At 42.4% G+C, this 17217-nt stretch overlaps 5 protein-coding genes across 5 annotated transcripts; 2 read left to right on the top strand and 3 right to left on the bottom strand.

Annotated features, from left to right (window-relative positions):
• Positions 1 to 505: 505 nt before the first annotated feature.
• Positions 506 to 1720, bottom strand: PCOAH_00017990 (Uncharacterized protein; the record flags this gene model as incomplete). The annotated part of the gene is made up of 1 exon (XM_020058608.1): positions 506 to 1720. The coding sequence occupies one exon, from the start codon at positions 1718 to 1720 to the stop codon at positions 506 to 508; it is 1215 nt and encodes a 404-aa protein (XP_019914101.1).
• Positions 1721 to 2979: 1259 nt separating this feature from the next.
• Positions 2980 to 4344, bottom strand: PCOAH_00017980 (Uncharacterized protein; the record flags this gene model as incomplete). Its single annotated transcript, XM_020058607.1, has 1 exon — positions 2980 to 4344. One exon carries the CDS (start codon positions 4342 to 4344, stop codon positions 2980 to 2982), a length of 1365 nt encoding a protein of 454 aa, XP_019914156.1.
• A 1153-nt stretch (positions 4345 to 5497) lies between these two features.
• Positions 5498 to 7032, bottom strand: PCOAH_00017970 (Uncharacterized protein; the record flags this gene model as incomplete). Its single annotated transcript, XM_020058606.1, has 2 exons — positions 5498 to 6106; positions 6307 to 7032. 2 exons carry the CDS (start codon positions 7030 to 7032, stop codon positions 5498 to 5500), a joined length of 1335 nt encoding a protein of 444 aa, XP_019914023.1.
• A 3220-nt stretch (positions 7033 to 10252) lies between these two features.
• Positions 10253 to 12553, top strand: PCOAH_00017960 (Uncharacterized protein; the record flags this gene model as incomplete). Its single annotated transcript, XM_020058605.1, has 7 exons — positions 10253 to 10330; positions 10886 to 11441; positions 11633 to 11692; positions 11824 to 11866; positions 11989 to 12061; positions 12196 to 12258; positions 12509 to 12553. 7 exons carry the CDS (start codon positions 10253 to 10255, stop codon positions 12551 to 12553), a joined length of 918 nt encoding a protein of 305 aa, XP_019914135.1.
• Positions 12554 to 13663: 1110 nt separating this feature from the next.
• On the top strand, positions 13664 to 17103 carry PCOAH_00017950 (Uncharacterized protein; the record flags this gene model as incomplete). Its single annotated transcript, XM_020058604.1, has 2 exons — positions 13664 to 15835; positions 15952 to 17103. The coding sequence occupies 2 exons, from the start codon at positions 13664 to 13666 to the stop codon at positions 17101 to 17103; spliced, it is 3324 nt and encodes a 1107-aa protein (XP_019914241.1).
• Between the last annotated feature and the right edge of the window lie 114 nt (positions 17104 to 17217).

The following is a 17217-nucleotide window of genomic DNA, read 5'->3' as shown; positions in this document are numbered from 1 at the left end:
CGCACGCCTTACCAATGCGGAACAAAGGGGGGCTTCTCATTTTCGCGATTGCGCCTTTATCATGGGGTTCACACCTTTTTCGTGCGTTTCTTTTTTCACCCCCTTCCATCTGCATGCGGTGCCTTTTCTGCTGCCCCTCAAGGGAGAACTCAACTCAGGGAGGGATCCATCCAAACTTGGAGGAGTTCCGCCCCCGCGTGGGGATCGAACGAATCAGCTCTGCAAATTAAGGTGCAAAAAAGCGCCTTGCACGGGTGGACGTTCCCGCGTAGGGGGGAAATAAAAAGCAAACCAGTAAGGCGATTACAAGTTTGTTACATGTCAGATTGGTCAACACGAAAAAAAGCACCCAAACGGAAGGAGCACCAAAGCGTTTCACACAAAAAACTATTTTGAGTAAGCCCAACGTGGGAAAATACAAATATAAAAAAAAATAATTTGCAGCCATGGTGACATATTTGGTGGGTAGCAGTTCTTAACCCATGGGGAGTAGGTTTTCCCCTTTTTAGGGTATCTCCTTGGAGAGTACAATTTCTCGTTTCTCATTAGACGCAAGAGACATACCCCTGCACTGCTCACTGTAGAATTTGTCCAGTTGTTTTGTTACGGAGTCAAACATATCATAATGGTAATTAGCGTAGCTACAAAGAAAGGTAATTTTTTTATTGACATATTTAAAAACCTTTTCTTCCTGTAAAAGTGCCGCCATTTTTTTAACGCCATTGAGACTACTAGCCATTTTATCCCTTTTGCAATTTATTTTTTTTATTTGCTTTTTAAAAAATTTTTTTGTTTCATACAAACATCTAAGTAAGAGATCCTTTAGCTTTAGGATAGTGGTAACATCCGTCACGACGTTGTATAGGATACGTTTCTCTCGAGCGATTTCATCATTTTCCAAAATCCTTTGAAATAAATTATTCACTGTGTTGTAAACGTTATTTTCTGGCAGATTAAATCTGTTCAAAGAGCTAGCCATATAAAGAAAACAGTAGCATAGTTCTTTACTGTCCAAGCTTTCATTAAAAATACGTAGTAAATAGCAGTACGAGTAGACAATCTCTACTACCATGAACTTCACATTTTCACTAACCTGTTTATTGCAGCATATGTGTTCAGGTGTTTGGACCTTTTTTATTACACAGTTTAACCACCACGGTTCGAACTTTGCCAAATATGCATTCATGTCGTTACTCTTTAGGAATGAGAAGAACTGCTTCTGCTCCGTTTGTGTCAGGTCGTCCAACTTCAGCTGGTCGCTTTTGGCCAGCTCCGTCAGCACCTTGTACCGTTTGTTGCTAATGCACCATTTTTTCAGGTGTCCATGGGGTGTTGTGGTGGTAGGCGCATCTATCCCTGCTTCGTCTTGATTTGCCTTTCCTGGGGCCCCCTCATCAGCCGCTCCCTCTTCCTCCTCATCAGGGGTTCCAGCTTCCTCCCCATCAGCGAATTCCTCATCTTGTTCGTCTTCGTCTTCTTCCTCTTCTGCGTTTGCCCCCCCTTGGTCGTAAAACTTCCTCAGCTTGAACTTGAATTCCCGTTTTTCAAAATCGGTCAGCTGATTATTTTTTATATTCTCCTTCACTTGGTTGTCCAGAAAATTGTGCACGCACTTGTCATTGTGCTTTTTGTAGCACTCGAGACTGCAGTAGACGATTTCGCAGGAGGGACACACATACTGATACAGCTTCTGCTTGCACACCTGGCACGTCTTCCTCATTGTATCGGCTGACTTGGTGAAGTATGCTCCTTTTGGGGGTCACTTATTTGGTTATTAATCTGTTTCGCATGCACGGTTTGGCACGGGGGCGCCCAACACAAGAAAAAAACTAGCTAGCGGTGTTAGAGGGCGCCCTGTCATACCTGCCTGAACGCATGCACTACGCCTTTCTACCGATCTTCCATTCATGCATACGGGCTGTGCGTTCGTCCTCTGCGTGATTGTTCGACAAGCCGTTTCTCACGCAGCAATCAAACCAACTGCAAGCGAAAATGGGAAAAATATCGCCTACTTTGCTATACCCCGGGGAGTAATGCAAACGTTATCCAGGATTTCCCCTTCATTTATGTCGTTTTCGCAACTTAGGGGGGTTCATCAAAAGAGACTAAATAGGATGCATAGCTTTATGTACAGTCTTTCCCCGCAGTGGGTGAGTGTTAGTATAGATATGCAGCACTTGCTTGGGGGGGTATAACTTTCCTCATTCAAGTGCTCATTTTACAAATTTGTAAAGACGCCGATGGGAGGAAAAACATCCACCTCCTATGGTGCGCATACAGAGAGGAACGAAGAATTGGTTTCCTCCTGCCCAACAGACCTACAGCAGTTCCGCATTTAGCAGTTAACATTTGAAGTGCCCATGGAAAAGAAACACGCTCATGGGGTGTCATACCAATTGGGGGGAAAATATATATATATATTCAAATTATTGGTATGTCACCGAAAAGCAAATCGCTGGAAAAAAAAAAAAAAAAAAAAAAAAAAAAAAAAAAAAAAGGTTAACATTTTAGCTAGCCCGTAAGGGTTACAACAAACTTTTTAACCAAACGACGTTGCATTTGTAAAAAAAAAAAAAAAAATCTACTTGTGCGATTTGGTACTCCATATTTGTAAAGGAAAATTGCCAAATTGGTCGAATTCGCCTTTGCGACTTTACGCCTTAAAAAAAGGGGCAAAGTTGAAACGATCAGGGGACGGCACAGGACGCCACACAAAATTGCTCTGCGCTGCAAATGCGGGGAGAATATATTTGAAACACGCCATGGGTCAACCTAGCGGAGCGGTCTCGGTGGAAAGGCTATAAAAATGGCACATGTTAAGGATGGTGGAAGGGGGAGGAGGTGCATTTTGTGAGTGCGGTATATGTGGAGTCTGTCCTTTTTGTAGGGCACTAGTTTTGCATCGCGTGATGATCTCTGGATATTCGTTCTGTGCATGCTTCGATTGTTCTATGGACATCTCCACCTTTTTTACACTGGTCAAGCGAAGCAGTTCATAATAATGTCGTACGCGCTGCGCTCTTCGGAGGAGTGCCCTTTTTTTCGTTTCCCCCCCTGGGGAAAGAACCCCCTGGTGATTTTCAGCAGCTTGGGCATCCACATAGACAAGGCGGTGATAACAAAGGTAGCAGCCAACGCAATTGCATTCTGAGCATTAAAAACAAATTTAGGAGAGTAGGAAAAAAACATCATGGGTTCGATCTGAAATATGCCCCTACTCTTCCACATTCTTAGAGAAAACACATTGAAAAAGTAGGTACAGCAGGATACAATTAAATAGGATGACGTGAAGGAAAAAACAAAATTCTGTGCCTTCTTAGCTGACACAAGGTTACTTATCATTAGTAAAAATATCATATACCCAATGAGTAAAAGAAAAAGGAGGCAAACCATCCGCAGCAACACTTCACTTTGTATATAGGTAGACAAAATGGTTAACACTCGGGGGGTACATACAGCATGGTATAAAATATTTCCAATGATTAGAGATTCTGCAAATACGATTAGAACCCATCCTATGGGTTCTTTTTTAATACTTGATTTTTTTAAAAAAGGTATTTTTTCGCAAGGGTTCATCGATACGGAGTAGAAATAAAATGTCATAATCAGACCAACGGTTGAGGATAACATGGCTGGTAAAAAACTCAACAAATTTTTTAATATTAAAAAGAAGAAAAATAATGTCGATACTTTTGCTATATATTTCTTCGCAACATTCTTCCCCCGCATGTATCCCTCACAAATTATTTTAATACAAAAACAGTACATAAATGAGATTGCTATGATGATGTACGAATCTGTGTAAATCTCCGGTGTGTATGTTCCTCTGTAGATTAGATCCTCCTGGTGAGTCTTACTCCCTTGGTTGAAATAAAAGTTGATCTCCCTAACAGCATCTGCAATGTTGTTTATGTGGTAAGGCATGGGCATGCCTTTCATATAATCTTCCGTGTGATCCTGCTTTTTAAAAAAGTCTTCTCTGGATATGCGGCTCCATGGATTTGTTTCCCCCCCTCCATAGGGGGAACCTCCCCCTATCGTGGAAGTGCCCTCCCATTCGCTTCCACCACTGTTGCCCCTTTGACCGATAGCTTGTACCCCCTTTAGGGCTGATAACGCCAAGTCCAAATCGATTCGGGGCGATGGATCAAACAGGTAGGCAGAATTTATCTTCAATTCGCTTACCTTCACATGGTTGTCGGTAAACAAATTAGACAAGTTGATACCGAAGCTGAGGTTACCATTGAAGAACGCCTCCTCCAAGTTCAGCACTGAGCTTATCTTAGCAAGCAAAAGGGTGAGGCAGGTCAGAACGACCGTTTTGGTCGAACTCAATCTCACCATTTCATCCGTCACGTTGCAAACAACTTGTACCTCCGAGGAAGGAAATATATTTTTAAAAAAATTGTGAATTATTCGCACAAAAGTCAAGCGGACAAGGATAAACGTGCTATTTAGCGAAATACACAAAAGAGGGAAACATTTTCAAAATGTAGATTGCGTAAATTGACCGAAAAATGGCAAAAAAAAAAAAATTCATACCGTGCACGTATGGCACGTGTTGCACATTTTTTTTTTTTTTACATATTGCACATGTCGCGCGGAGGGAGTTCAAAATTGGTAAACAGAGAAATAGCAGCCTCGGAATTAGCCCCCCCCCGCACCTCCGCAGTGCTTCCCTTAGCCATACGTTTATGTACACACATGTGGATGCTCTTTGTTACCCATTTTGTAGGGGGAAACAAAAAAAAATCAAGCTGTCGTGTTCCCGAATAGACAACTTTTTCCGGTCTGATTTTCCCCTCCTCCTTAAATGAACGAATATCGTCACAGTTATCGCTTGATTTGAGGTGAGAAACCCTGGCTCATCTTCTCCAGTAGGCACGAAATAACTTTCCATGCGTTTGTCACTTAAACCGATATTAACATACCACGTTATTTAGATCCTTTCTTGTGTGGCGAAGGGGAGGGGTAGATTAATGCCTTCCCGAATCAAGCTAGTGAATACTTCAGAACAGAGTGCAATTATTTACGTGCACACAACCACCCCATCTCAACAAACTCAAAGATGAGCAGACAACGCTTCACATGGCATGGTAAGCCATGTTGTCACTGTTCAATTATGATGGCGGGTGGATGTGTCCTTTCTTAAGGCGCCGAGATGATTAATGATCATTAAAAAAAAAAGCAAGTTTTAGGGATGATGAGCAAAGGGGCAATTAAAATGGGTTACGTAGTGGTCTATAAAGGTAGACCACGCAGCGATAAATTAACTTGTTCTCCGAAACGTGCAACGGACACGTGGGAACGGGTAAACTGCCGCAGGCAAAAAAATTAAAAAAGTATGCCCCCCCAAAGTGCAGCGGCACACGTGGGGGGAAAAATAAAAAAAAAAAGGAAAAAGGAATAGAAAAAAAAAAAAATATATATATATATATAGGCTACTCAAATGGACACGATAAAAGCGAAATACTGCACTAAGTACATTTCGCAGGAGTTACTCACCCTTCGTTTTGTCTGCGACCTTTTTCTTACAAAAACCGAGCAGCTTACAGAAGATGAAAATAATTTGCAAGAACCACAACACAAACAGTATGTAAATTATGACTTGTATACACACCTTTGCGTTGCTCTTACACGCGAACGTTGCTATGTCATCATGCAATAGGTGTAAGTTCTGTGTTTTCTGATACACGTTTTTTTTTTTATTAAACGATTGGTTGGCCACGATAATTTCATTACCATCCGAGTCATGAATTGCGGATTTTATTTTTATTTCGTCGTCGTTTATGTATGATATGCTAAGTGAGCCAAAATTGTTAAATGCAAATATCTTGTTTAACTCGAAGGGACTCTTCTTGTTTAGAAAATAAGTGGAGAAATAAATGAAATAATTGTTGATGTAGCTAAATATGTTCTCCTGATTTACGCTACTGCTTGTGACTTCCAGCACATTTTCTTCGTTTCCAAGTATGCTTCCAAAGTGCACATCACCACTTAGGAAGATTAACCCCTTTGGTTTGGTTTTATTCATTAAATATTTTAGTCGCTTCTGGGCGAATGGCATTAATCCCCAATTTTCGTTCACTACATGGTTGGAGAAAATCTGCGAGGTAGGATGAAAAGTGGGATAAAGTGTGCACACCACATGGTACAAAAAATGAAGAAAAAAGTTATGACCCGTGCAGGCAAAACGGTTCTATAGTAGTAGTATTTTTTTTTTTTTTTTTTTTCCAGCTAGCCATCTAGCTAGCTATTTATCTCTCAATCTGTACATTCGTTTATCTGTCCATGTGACCCCCTTACCTGAGTAGACGAAATGACAATGTGCGCCCGAGCACTCGAGTTGGTAAGCTCCTTCTCCAGCCATGTCCACTGCTCATTGCCCAAAATGTCATTCTTGCTATCGCAGTATAAACCGAACAGAGCAGCGTGAAAACGAACAGCGAACGAGACGAACATATGCATAAAACCGTCATGGTATGAATCAGGCGCATAAAAGGGGTACGGGTCTTTGTTATATCTGGTGTCTAAAATGATAATTTTCACTTGATTCTTTTCATTCTCTGGGTCTATATACAATTTCGAAATATATGCACCATTCCGTTTGTACCTCACGTCATTTTTTGGAACATTCAGATAGTTTAAGAACTGCGTTTTGCTTTCCTTCTTATGCTCATACAGTCGATCTCCATTATTTTTATTATAATCATGATCATCATATATGCCGTCAATTACAAACTTTTTTTTTAAATCTATGTAGAAGGGATCCTTGTTAATATAATCATACGCTTCGTGCAGGCATTTCAAGTCTTTACATTCTGAGTAAAAGTAATCTCCAACCCAGAGCATAAGTTGTGGCTTCTTCTTCGCCACCGATTTTATTAGCTTCTCATTTGTCTTCCCCTTTTGGTAATTACAACTCATAAAAACCAGGCTGGTCAATTTTTCGTTAATTATTTGATCGGCATGGCAACTGACATACTTGATACATGCGCAAAACAGAAAAAGGAAAATTACACAATTTTTCATTCTTCAAACGGGCAATCGAAAAAGTCGAAAGGTGATATTTGTGTGGCTTTCGAAATGTGATGAGCGCCACAAGGGGGAAAAAAAAAACACAAGCAGAAACACAAACAAGGTGAAGTTAAGCCAGGCCAAGTCACGCAGAACAATAACAGCTAAGTACTAAATAGCAATCGAAGTAACACATCAGAAATGAGGTAATCAAGGGGTGGGGTTACTCCTTACAAGGTTCTGAAGCGATATTATGAACACTGATTTGTCTTGTGATGGGTGTGGAATGCTACAGACTAGATGCAATTGCAGTGCGGATTCGCAGGCGTGCGGGAATACACATTGAAGGAAGGGTACGCGGGCAATGAAACAGGAAAGCGGTGAAAAAGAGGTGTTCAACACACATTTAAAGCAAAAGCCAAAGGACAATCGTCAAAAAAAAAAAAAAAAAAAACATCACCTAAGATGGCCTTTTCCTACGCTCATGCTTCTTAACACGTAATGTACACACAGGAATATTTTACATAGCAGGGACATGTACATTTGGTACTCTATTTGCATATGCCTAATTCTGGGTGGGAATGAAAACGCAATGAGTTGGCGCGTTAGTGGTGCGTGTATGGGTTTAGGGCTTAGGTGAAGTGTGTGCTGTTGGTGAAGCCTCCAGAAAAAAAAAAAAAAAGAAAAAACGCACGAACGAAGGAAATAACGAAATGACGCAACAAGGAAAGCAACTTGGCGTTAAGCTCGTCAATGGTGTGTAATTCAAAAGGGCACTTCCAGGTACGTGCCTAAGTGGGAAATACATATGCAGTTCAAATGTGAGGCCCGTGTGACGCATTTATTCGCGCATCGTGCATGTTTCTTAAAAGGAGTGGTCACAAAATGGAAGTGCGTAAAAGTACGAAAGGGGAACGCGCGCAAGTGCAAACGTGTAAGCGCTTATCCCAAACGTCTAGATGCAAAAAATGAGGAAGGGAAAGGGCTAACGGCGTAGATGAAGGAAAAAAGCTTAAAAATTGCCAAAATTTTGCCCCCCAATTGACCAAAAATTGGCAAAAATTGCCCCAAGGTAGCTAAACACACTGCATAAAAATTGCGTAGTGTTGGCCGTTACGTACGGCACAAAATTGCACCAAAAAAAGAAAAATAAAAAAAATTGATTCAGCGGGCCCCACGTAGGAGTGGGGTGTGCCTAGACATTCGAAAGGGGACGCAAAAATTTGAAGAGTTTAAATCAGGTTTGCAAATAGGTGTGCAGGCATAACGGCAATAAGCGGGCGGTGGAAAAATAAAGCAATGCGTGTAAAAAGGTACTCTCAAGATGTTCCTTTGAAGGTTGCTTTGAAATTTGCTTTACATGTTGCTGTGTAAATTTCACCGTCGAAATGATACGGGAAAAACACTGCCGATAAAATGGACCTCGGCAAAACGTATGCAGGGCTAAGCGATCCTTAAAACTGATGAAGCCAAAGGTCGCGGCGGGGGGGAAGGCATCCCTTTCTTTTCTACCTTTCTATGTTACACGCAGGAGATATGTTTAACCGAGCCTCGTTCGCACGGTGAAACATACACAATAAAAACTCTCGTCCATGATCCCTCTAACGTTCCAAAGAAAGAAATGTGTGCAGCATTAGTGATCGCTTTAAACGCGGCGCGAATTTCTATTGTTACATTGGTGCGGTCTTAATTTAATTTGTTGTTCCAAAGTCGAAGTGGTGCATAAAATGAAAAAGAAAAAAAATTAAGCAAAAGGAAGAGGAATCCTGTGTATACACATTGTGTTTGTGCTTATGTGGGGTGCCTTCATACAACCTCTACTTGTTAAGTGTCTTTCCTGTGCGCAGATTTGCAAAAATTGTTTCTTTCTCCATTTGCCACGTAGGTAGTTTATATGCATATCAATACATACGCCTGTGGACTAAGATGCCATTTTCCCTTTCGTAAGCGAAGTGGAATGCTGCCCCATTTTGCCACCTCGGAAAGGAGCATCTTGTCCTCCAGAGGGATGCCACGTTTAGACCTTTCACAGATTAGGAGATCAGCGTAGATGATCAACAAGCAAAGTTACGAATGTAGGGTGTATCTGGGTCAGCCTAAAAGGAACACTTTTTTTCCTGACTTGTTGCGCCATAGGTGTGGAACCCGTAGAGGGTGTTGATTTAACTCTCCCAATAAGAACCATACGTTCGTTCGACTTAGCACGAATTTATCTCTCCCCAGGGGGGTAAGCAGGCATACACAACAGGTGTCAGGTCGTACGAACGAACAGGCCGCAATGTTACCACCAATAAAGGATCCGCTTTGTCCGTTTTGCCCTATATGCTTCGGCGCAAAGGGCACAGGGACTGATTTTGTTTTGCCGGCATATACTCCTGCATGACCCTTTTAAAAGAAACCGCACGCTTATATATGGCCACACGGAAGGTTACATTTTATACTTAACTGACTGCGTAGCGTAACACTTCCTCCTTCCAGGTGCGCCTCATGCAGGTGGCACTTTCGAAGTAGCTTACAATTAATTGCTCAAAAGGCATCCCCCCTAGGCAGGCAGGTCGAACATTTTTTTATGAGCCAATTAGCTATTCGATATGGAGGCCAACGTGGCAGCTTTCAAAAAAAAAAAAATAAAGAATAAAGTGCCCTAAAAAAGCGCAACAAAAGTGCGGAAAAAAAAAAAAAAGCGCTCCCAACAAATGCACGCACATGTGCCCGAGCAACCCTTTTTAATTAATTTATTTACAGGCCCATTTTTTTTGTTTTCCCCTTTTTTAATTTCCCCCCTTGGCCCAACACCCGCATTTGTATGAATCCACCACAAGCGCCAACAAGTGTTTAAAAAATATACACTTTTTCTGTTGTATGCAAATCGGTATGCCTGTACAGCATAAACATGACTTTTAAAACCGATCATACCATACGCGTTTTATGATTATCGTTACTTACGTGCAAAGTAGGGACAGTCGACCAGTAAGGGTACACTCTGGGCAGTATCACGCACAAATTTGCAGCCCCCGTTGGCATCCCCACGTAACAGCTGGTACTATTATACTTCTCCTTCTCCAACTACGCCCTTCTGCCAACCATCGTTGCGTCCACACTGTTCACCCCAGAACAAAACCTACCATCACGTCTGCTTTAAACATCGAAGAAGAAAGAAACCCTCCCCCAGGGAAGAAACAAAAAAAAGAGAGAGAAAAAAAAAACGCGCCCGTGAGAAAAACCCTAACGCAGAATGAACTACCAGAATTTGAAGTGTTCGGAATTAAAGGACCTGTTAGCCAAAAGGGGGCTGCCATCCCATGGAAAGAAGGTACAAACCCATACATATACAACGTCGTAAAGTTGCAACCTCACGGTGGTGACAAGAGTATTATGAGACCGTGAGCCTTTGCGAAAAAAGGAGAAAAAACGCTCCTCCAAAATGCGGTTGCCACGTCAGTGATGCGTAGTGAACCTGTAGGCGCGTATTTAGATACATGTACATGTTTGTACATTCTTGTACATGCTTGTATATTTGCTTATCCGTTTATCCGTTTATTTTCTGACTCATCTGTTCGCCCACTTGGTCGCTAATTTGTTCACGTCCGCATATGTAGCTGGTAGCCGCTCCGCCATTGCAAGTAAAAGGGCATATATTTACATATAAATATATACGTACATAATATGTACATACGTGCATGCAGTACCATTTGTATATGCCCATGGATTGTCTGCCCCCGCAACCGCTACGCAATGACCCCGAAATTAAGAAAAAAAAAAAAAAAAAAAAAAATGCTTTTATTGCGTTTTACCGCTTATTCACTCTTATATGCCTATTTTTGCTTTCCCTCCTTTTTTTTCCCGATGAACGAAAAAAATCGCGCAGAACGAGCTTCTAGAACGGCTATTAAATTATGAAAAAGAAAACCCCCATCTGGTGAGCAGTCCATACATATTAGATAGTGGGAGCAATAAAGGGAACAACTCCGACCAGGGGACAAACCTCGAAGCGTCATCGTCCACGGATGCTCAAGGAGGCAATCCAAACAGCTTAGAGCCAAATGTGGAAAAATCCGAAAAGGATATTAGCCAAATAGAAGAAGGAGGAAGCGACGAAGGAGAAAATATAAATTACAAGGCGTCTTCATCACCATATATTGGATCTCAAAAAAAAAAAAAAATTTTATCTGTTAATAACAGAGAAGACGATTTTAACAAAACAGGCTTAGGAAAAATGAAAAATTATTTTAAAAACATTCTATCCTCCAATGCCAAGGATGAGGGGTCTAATTCTAACAAAAATGAAAAAGGGGATGCAAATAAAAACGGAAGTCAAAACAATGACGAGAAGAAAACGAAAATGGTCATTCCTAAAATTACCTTTTCCGAAACTTCCCTGTCCACCAAGAACACCCTGCAGAAGAATATTCTTTCCCCCCCAGGTTCGCCAGACAGGCGCGTCCGCACGGGTGACAGCGCGAAAATGCGAAAATGCATGTGAATGTGCATGTGCGTGTACCTCTTTGCACCGTGGTTGACCTGGTTGCGCGAATTATCTATCACGGGCAGACGCCATTCAGATCGCCTTAACTGCCAACTCATTTTTGTTGTGATTTTTTTTTTTTTTTTCCAGAAGATGATAATCTGTACCTGACGGAGGAGAAAAAGAGGGAGCTACGAAAAAAGCGATTCGGTATAAAAGTGCATCCGTGGGATGGGCAGACGACATTGCGTCGTTCTTACCGTCCAGATGCTTTCTCTGCAATTTTTTATCTAAGTTGACACCCACTTTGCTGACTCGTTTTTATCCATTTCCCAACGCAGGCGTCGTTTCCAAGGATGATGTCCTGGAGTCCAGAGCCAAGAGGTAGTAGAAAAGCACCCAAAAGAAGAAAAAAAAAAAGAATGAATGTGTATTTTCCTTCCGCGGTTACCCCCCCCCTACATGTAGCTCACTTCGCATGAACGCGCTTTACCCCATTTTTACAGATTCTGCATTGTGACTCAAAAAATGGAAAAGGAGAACAGGAAGAAGAGAGCGGAGCGCTTCGGCATGAACATGGTAACAAAGCCGTCTATGCTAAAGTTGACCCCCCGCAGTGGTCATTTTGTTAATTGTGCATATCCTACTTTTTTTTTTTCCGTTGTCATTTTTATTTAATCACTTTCGTTGCTCTACCTCTTCCTATTACGCAGGGCAAGCTGAACAACTCTGAAATGAAGAGGAAGCGCGCCGAGAGGTTCGGCCTGGTCCAAGAGGTAAGCCCTAGGTCCAACTGCACGCACGTGATTATATATATGTGTATGCCCCCTTTGCTGCCATCCTCTGATCGCACCGGCAGGGGTTGTGACATCACATCTTACGCGTGACAGGGCGATACAACACCTCGATGTAATTATAACCAGAGGCAACCTCCAATGCAAAGGAGCTCATACTTGGAGGTGCGTCTTCTCCCCTAACATACCAACTGCTATGGCAACCCATGAAAACTCTTCCACCCCCATGCAGCGTGATAAACTGGAAGCCAGGGCCCTCAGATTTGGCATAAAATAATCATGTGTTTTTTTATCATGGGAAAAAATCCCCATAAAAAATTTACCACCTTTTTTTGGATGTTAATTTTTTTCTCATTGGGAGGATTAGAGGTAGTAACAGTTTACCTATTCGGTTCAGTTTGTGTTTTTCCCCTCTTTGCGCTAGAAGCAGCGAATGTAGAAGCGTTCTCCAAATGGGAATGGAAGTTTTAAAGCGATGTGGTAAAGCAGACAGGAAGACGAAGATACAGATGGAAGTCTTAACCAAATTGTAGCAATTCGTTGCAGAGTGCATCGAATTAAAAAGGTGGCGCGGAAGACGTCTCCCCTGTGCAAGTCACTTTTGGGGCACAGAGTTCTGCCCCTTTTGGGGGGCGTTCTTTTGTGCTGTTTGTTGCCCCATTGGGGGCAAAACCCATCTACGCAGTTTTTATTACCCTAATTTTTACCCGTATTTTTTGAGTAAAAACGGCACTCCTTTGTTCACTCCCCTTTGTTTATCGACGCCTTAGCGTAACGGCAGTGTTCACCCCACCCCGTCATCACCCCTGTAATTTACCCCCCTTCCATTAGCATATGTGCACCCTTTTTGGGAAATCATCCCACCAGGGGTATTTCTTTTTATGTCCTCTTCTGGTGAACATATTACACGAAAGATATCTTTCTTTCTCACTCATGTTGTGCCATTATCCCACTTTTATTTATTTATTTTTTTTTTTTTAAATAAAGAATTATGTTTGTTTTAAAAATGAATGAAGCCTTTTATCTCCGCTTTAAAAAGACACACCGTTTGAAGTGCAAGCGCATTACCAAAGCGAGAAAAAAAAAAAAAAAAAAAAAAAAAGGCCAAACGGAGCGAAGTGAATCGGAATAAAGTGCACTGCACTACGGGATGGAAAAACGTATTGCGAACCCCCTGCACAGGATGATACCAGCCCGGTAGGGCAGTACCCACGATTGTCCTATTGTAGAAACGTTGTGTTTTTGGTCGTGTTTCCATTTGGAAAAACCAATAAGCGACGCGGAGATCCTACGCAACCGCATCATCGGTAAAGCGTCTACACAGATGGACACGGGTAGATTTGCCTAATAGGTACTTCGCAGCTTGTTACCCACTTCATCCTTCGCGATGTCCACCATCAGGTGGGTGCACAGGAAGGGGCAGAACTGCGAAAAGCGAGTCATCTCCCTGAACGAAATAAAAGAAAGGTACCTGAACGATGCGGCAAATCAGAGGAAGGACAAACGGAATGGCAAATATTGTCCTGATGGGACAAACACAGAGACGGAGAAAAAAAAGGGAAAAAAAAAACTAATAACATTTTACGAAAAGAGGGCAGAAAAAACTCTTAATCAGCAAAAGGGATTAACCGAAAAAAATGTCAGTAACTATTTTTGGAAAAAAAAAGCAACTGATGGGAACAATTTGGAAAAAAAAAAATATTGCTGTTCAGGTGAAAAAGGAGAAACGAAAAATGGCTGTTCGGAGTGCGGCGGGGAAGTAGACCCCCTTGGTGATCAACATCGCATGTTTGGTTACCATAGCGATATGAAAAAAGGGGGAATAGACAGACACGTTAGGGAGAAGAGCAACCTGTGTCCTCCTCCCCATGAGCAGCAACACGTAAATATAAACCTAGACGTAAATATCCAATGGAACAAGCAAAACGGGAAGTTTGAAAAGGATAACTGCAATGTAGGGGACATAAGAACCTTCTACGGAGATAAGCAAACGTGGAATCCCATACAGGTGTCCATTAATGATAAGTGTCCTGAGGAGAATGGCTACTGGAGTGAATCCCCAATAGGATATGAACAGGGAAGAAGTCGTAAAGAGGAAATACCACACGCACGGGAGGGAGAAAAATATGAAAAGTACTTCCGTTATGGTAACCCAAGGGATGGTCACTACAATCAGCATAGCGCCCGTGAATATCTGCAGCGAAGCCATAGTGGGGGCAATCCCCTCCACAAAAACAGGCACATGAACCGTTTTGCAGAAGAGTGTACCACCTATGATGGAATGGGACCTTCCTCATATGTCCCCCCCGAAAAAAGTTACGGTGGCCACGCATGGGAAAACCTCCACTACGAGACAGAAAAGGAGCAAAATCAGTTTCGATATGACAGTCGGGGGAAACTTCACCCAGTGGGCAAGGCAGAGCGGCATGAAGCTGAAACGTATGAAAGGGGGGCTGAGGAGAAAGTCCATCTGTATGTTAAGAAAGCTCAGCCGTGTTTTCAGCACCTGCAGAAGCATACTGAGAACCCTCTCCCAGATCCACTCAAAATGCAACCACCGAAGGATAGGCAGAAATATTCCCATCCGGTGGACCCAAAACGAATTTACACCGATGCAGAAGAGAAAAGTAAAAACTTTTTCCAAAAAAGGACAAGATTTTTTCAACAAGTTGGCAAACGTGCAGATAGTAACAGCGGCGAAAGTAGTCACTTCAGTGAACGTGGCCGGATAGGCCAAGGTAAACCAAAAGGAGAAGGCAGTAAGGTCACCCCCCCGGAGTGTCTTCCCCCCACACACGATCATCACAAAACAGCCTATCTTCTCAGTAGTGAGGAGATTCTCATCAGGGAAGCCAAACAACAAAATAAATATGAACAGGATGAAAAAAAAAAAAAAATTATTTTTTCAATAAACAAAATTAGTAACATTTTTAAGAAAAGACTTTTTTATTACTTAACACGTTTGAGGAAATATTCCTCGGTAAGAGCTCACCGTCCCGTCTACAAAAAGTATGCCAAGATTGTATCCTCAGGGGAGCACCATCATGGGAATAGAAACCGGGGTTCCCATTCCCCAATGTCGGGACGCACCGTACAATACGCATTCCCACGCAAGGTAGATATGCCCTTGTGGTCTTTTCAAAAAGTGCCAAACGGGGCGAATTGTTCCGAAAGGGGAATTCCCACAAGTATGGGGGGAGAAACACCACAGGATGGAAATAAAAAAGAAACCCCTTTAGGGCAGAAGAATAGGAAGAAAGTGAGCATGGAGGAGACCATCCAAAAGGGGGAAGTCGTACACCACAATGAATCGCTTATACCCCGATTGGCAAAAAAAAACAGCAGAGAAAATTTTAAAATGTATAGGCAACTTTCCCAGAGGAAGGTACTAACGAACACGTTGATTGATAGCTTCATCGATGTAGACATAAACGACCAACGGAAGAAGAAAAAGTATTTGAAGTTTTTCTCTATTTTGTTGTGCCTCTTCCTGAGGAGGCACATGCACAGGCAGTTGTCTTCTTTCTTTTCGGTGATCGGGTCGTGTCATCGGCGGCAGGTGAGTTGCTCGACAAGGTGAACACCTCCAGGTGTAGCCACGCCAAGCAAGCGCAACCAACGTTGTGATGAGAACGACACAACAATTCGTTCTTTTTTCCTCCCCCACCTCCGCAGGAAGAGAAGCGAAGCATACGCAAATTCATCAACAGTAGATTATATGCCGTGTCCATCCTGGAGGGGGCACTAAAACGGATGAAAAAAAAAAATGCTCTCAGACAGTTGGCACTGTTGAAGAAGGATAAGCAAACCCACAACCATTACAGTGACAAACCCATAGAAAGTACCATTGTGAAGAGCGCACCTCACCATGTTGGACCCTCACACCAGGATAACACCACGCATGATAAGCTCGCTGGCGAATGTACGGAGGAGAACAACAGGCCAAAGCTTACCTCCAGTAAAAGCCACGAAAAACCCTGCTTTGGTAAACCCAAAATATTTAGGACAGACGACTTTGCCATTTTTTTCAAAAAAAAAATATTAAAAGAGAAGGACGAAATTCTGCAGAAGTGCCTGCTCAGATCCAAGTCAGATGCACTGTTAGATTTTTTAAAAATGAGTAGAATGGAAAATTTTTCAAAAAAAGCTACCTGCAGTTCCGCCGTTTTAAATTTCCCCGACGGTGCATACTACAATGACAACATGAGAAGTTCCACTTTACTGGATCGATTCTTCACAGCAACCTACAGCCCAGATGTGCGAACATTGCAGCGAAGTACATACGGAGATAAAATCCACCTGTCCTTTTATGAACATATGACAGACAACTCTACGCTGATACGCAGCTCAGTAAATTACCAAAAGTGTCACAACAAACGGGAAACCTATATGCACTTTAAAAGAGAATGTTTCGAAACGGGGGAACTTAACTCTGCAGGTTCAACTAGCCAAAGTGATAACAGAGGTAAGGAACGTCTTACTACAAACATAGCAGATGCGGTTGATGAGAAAATGGGATCCATCTCCGAAGTCATGAATAAATTGGGTTGTCTCATCGGTGACTCTAACTTCCTGAACGGTGTAACGCCCGCCGGGGGAGACCATATGGACGATTCCAGCGAGGAGGACGTGAATGACAAAAGGTGTAGGATGTTCTTTAAGCAGTTTAAGAAGCAGCTCACCATGAAGTGCAAGGGGGCAACATCAGGAGAGGAACAATATACCGATGATCGTCACACCGGGGCAGAACATCTCTCCGAAGCGGACGGGACGCAAAACGGACTGAGCATGAGCGACCTGAACAGCACCGTGGGGGTGTCAAAATAAAAATTGTGCCATTACGTTTATACATCCGTAAAGTTGTGGCAGATTTATTTTTTTTTTAATCCAACAGTGTTTATGTCGAACCAGAGGGGTCACCCAATTGGTAAAAAGGGACAC

Source organism: Plasmodium coatneyi, chromosome 7 (genome assembly GCF_001680005.1).
Source record: "Plasmodium coatneyi strain Hackeri chromosome 7, complete sequence".
NCBI classification, from domain to species: Eukaryota; Apicomplexa; class Aconoidasida; order Haemosporida; family Plasmodiidae; genus Plasmodium; species Plasmodium coatneyi.
The sequence above is the reverse complement of the archived record's forward strand: the minus strand, read 5'-3'. Positions and strand labels throughout refer to the sequence as shown.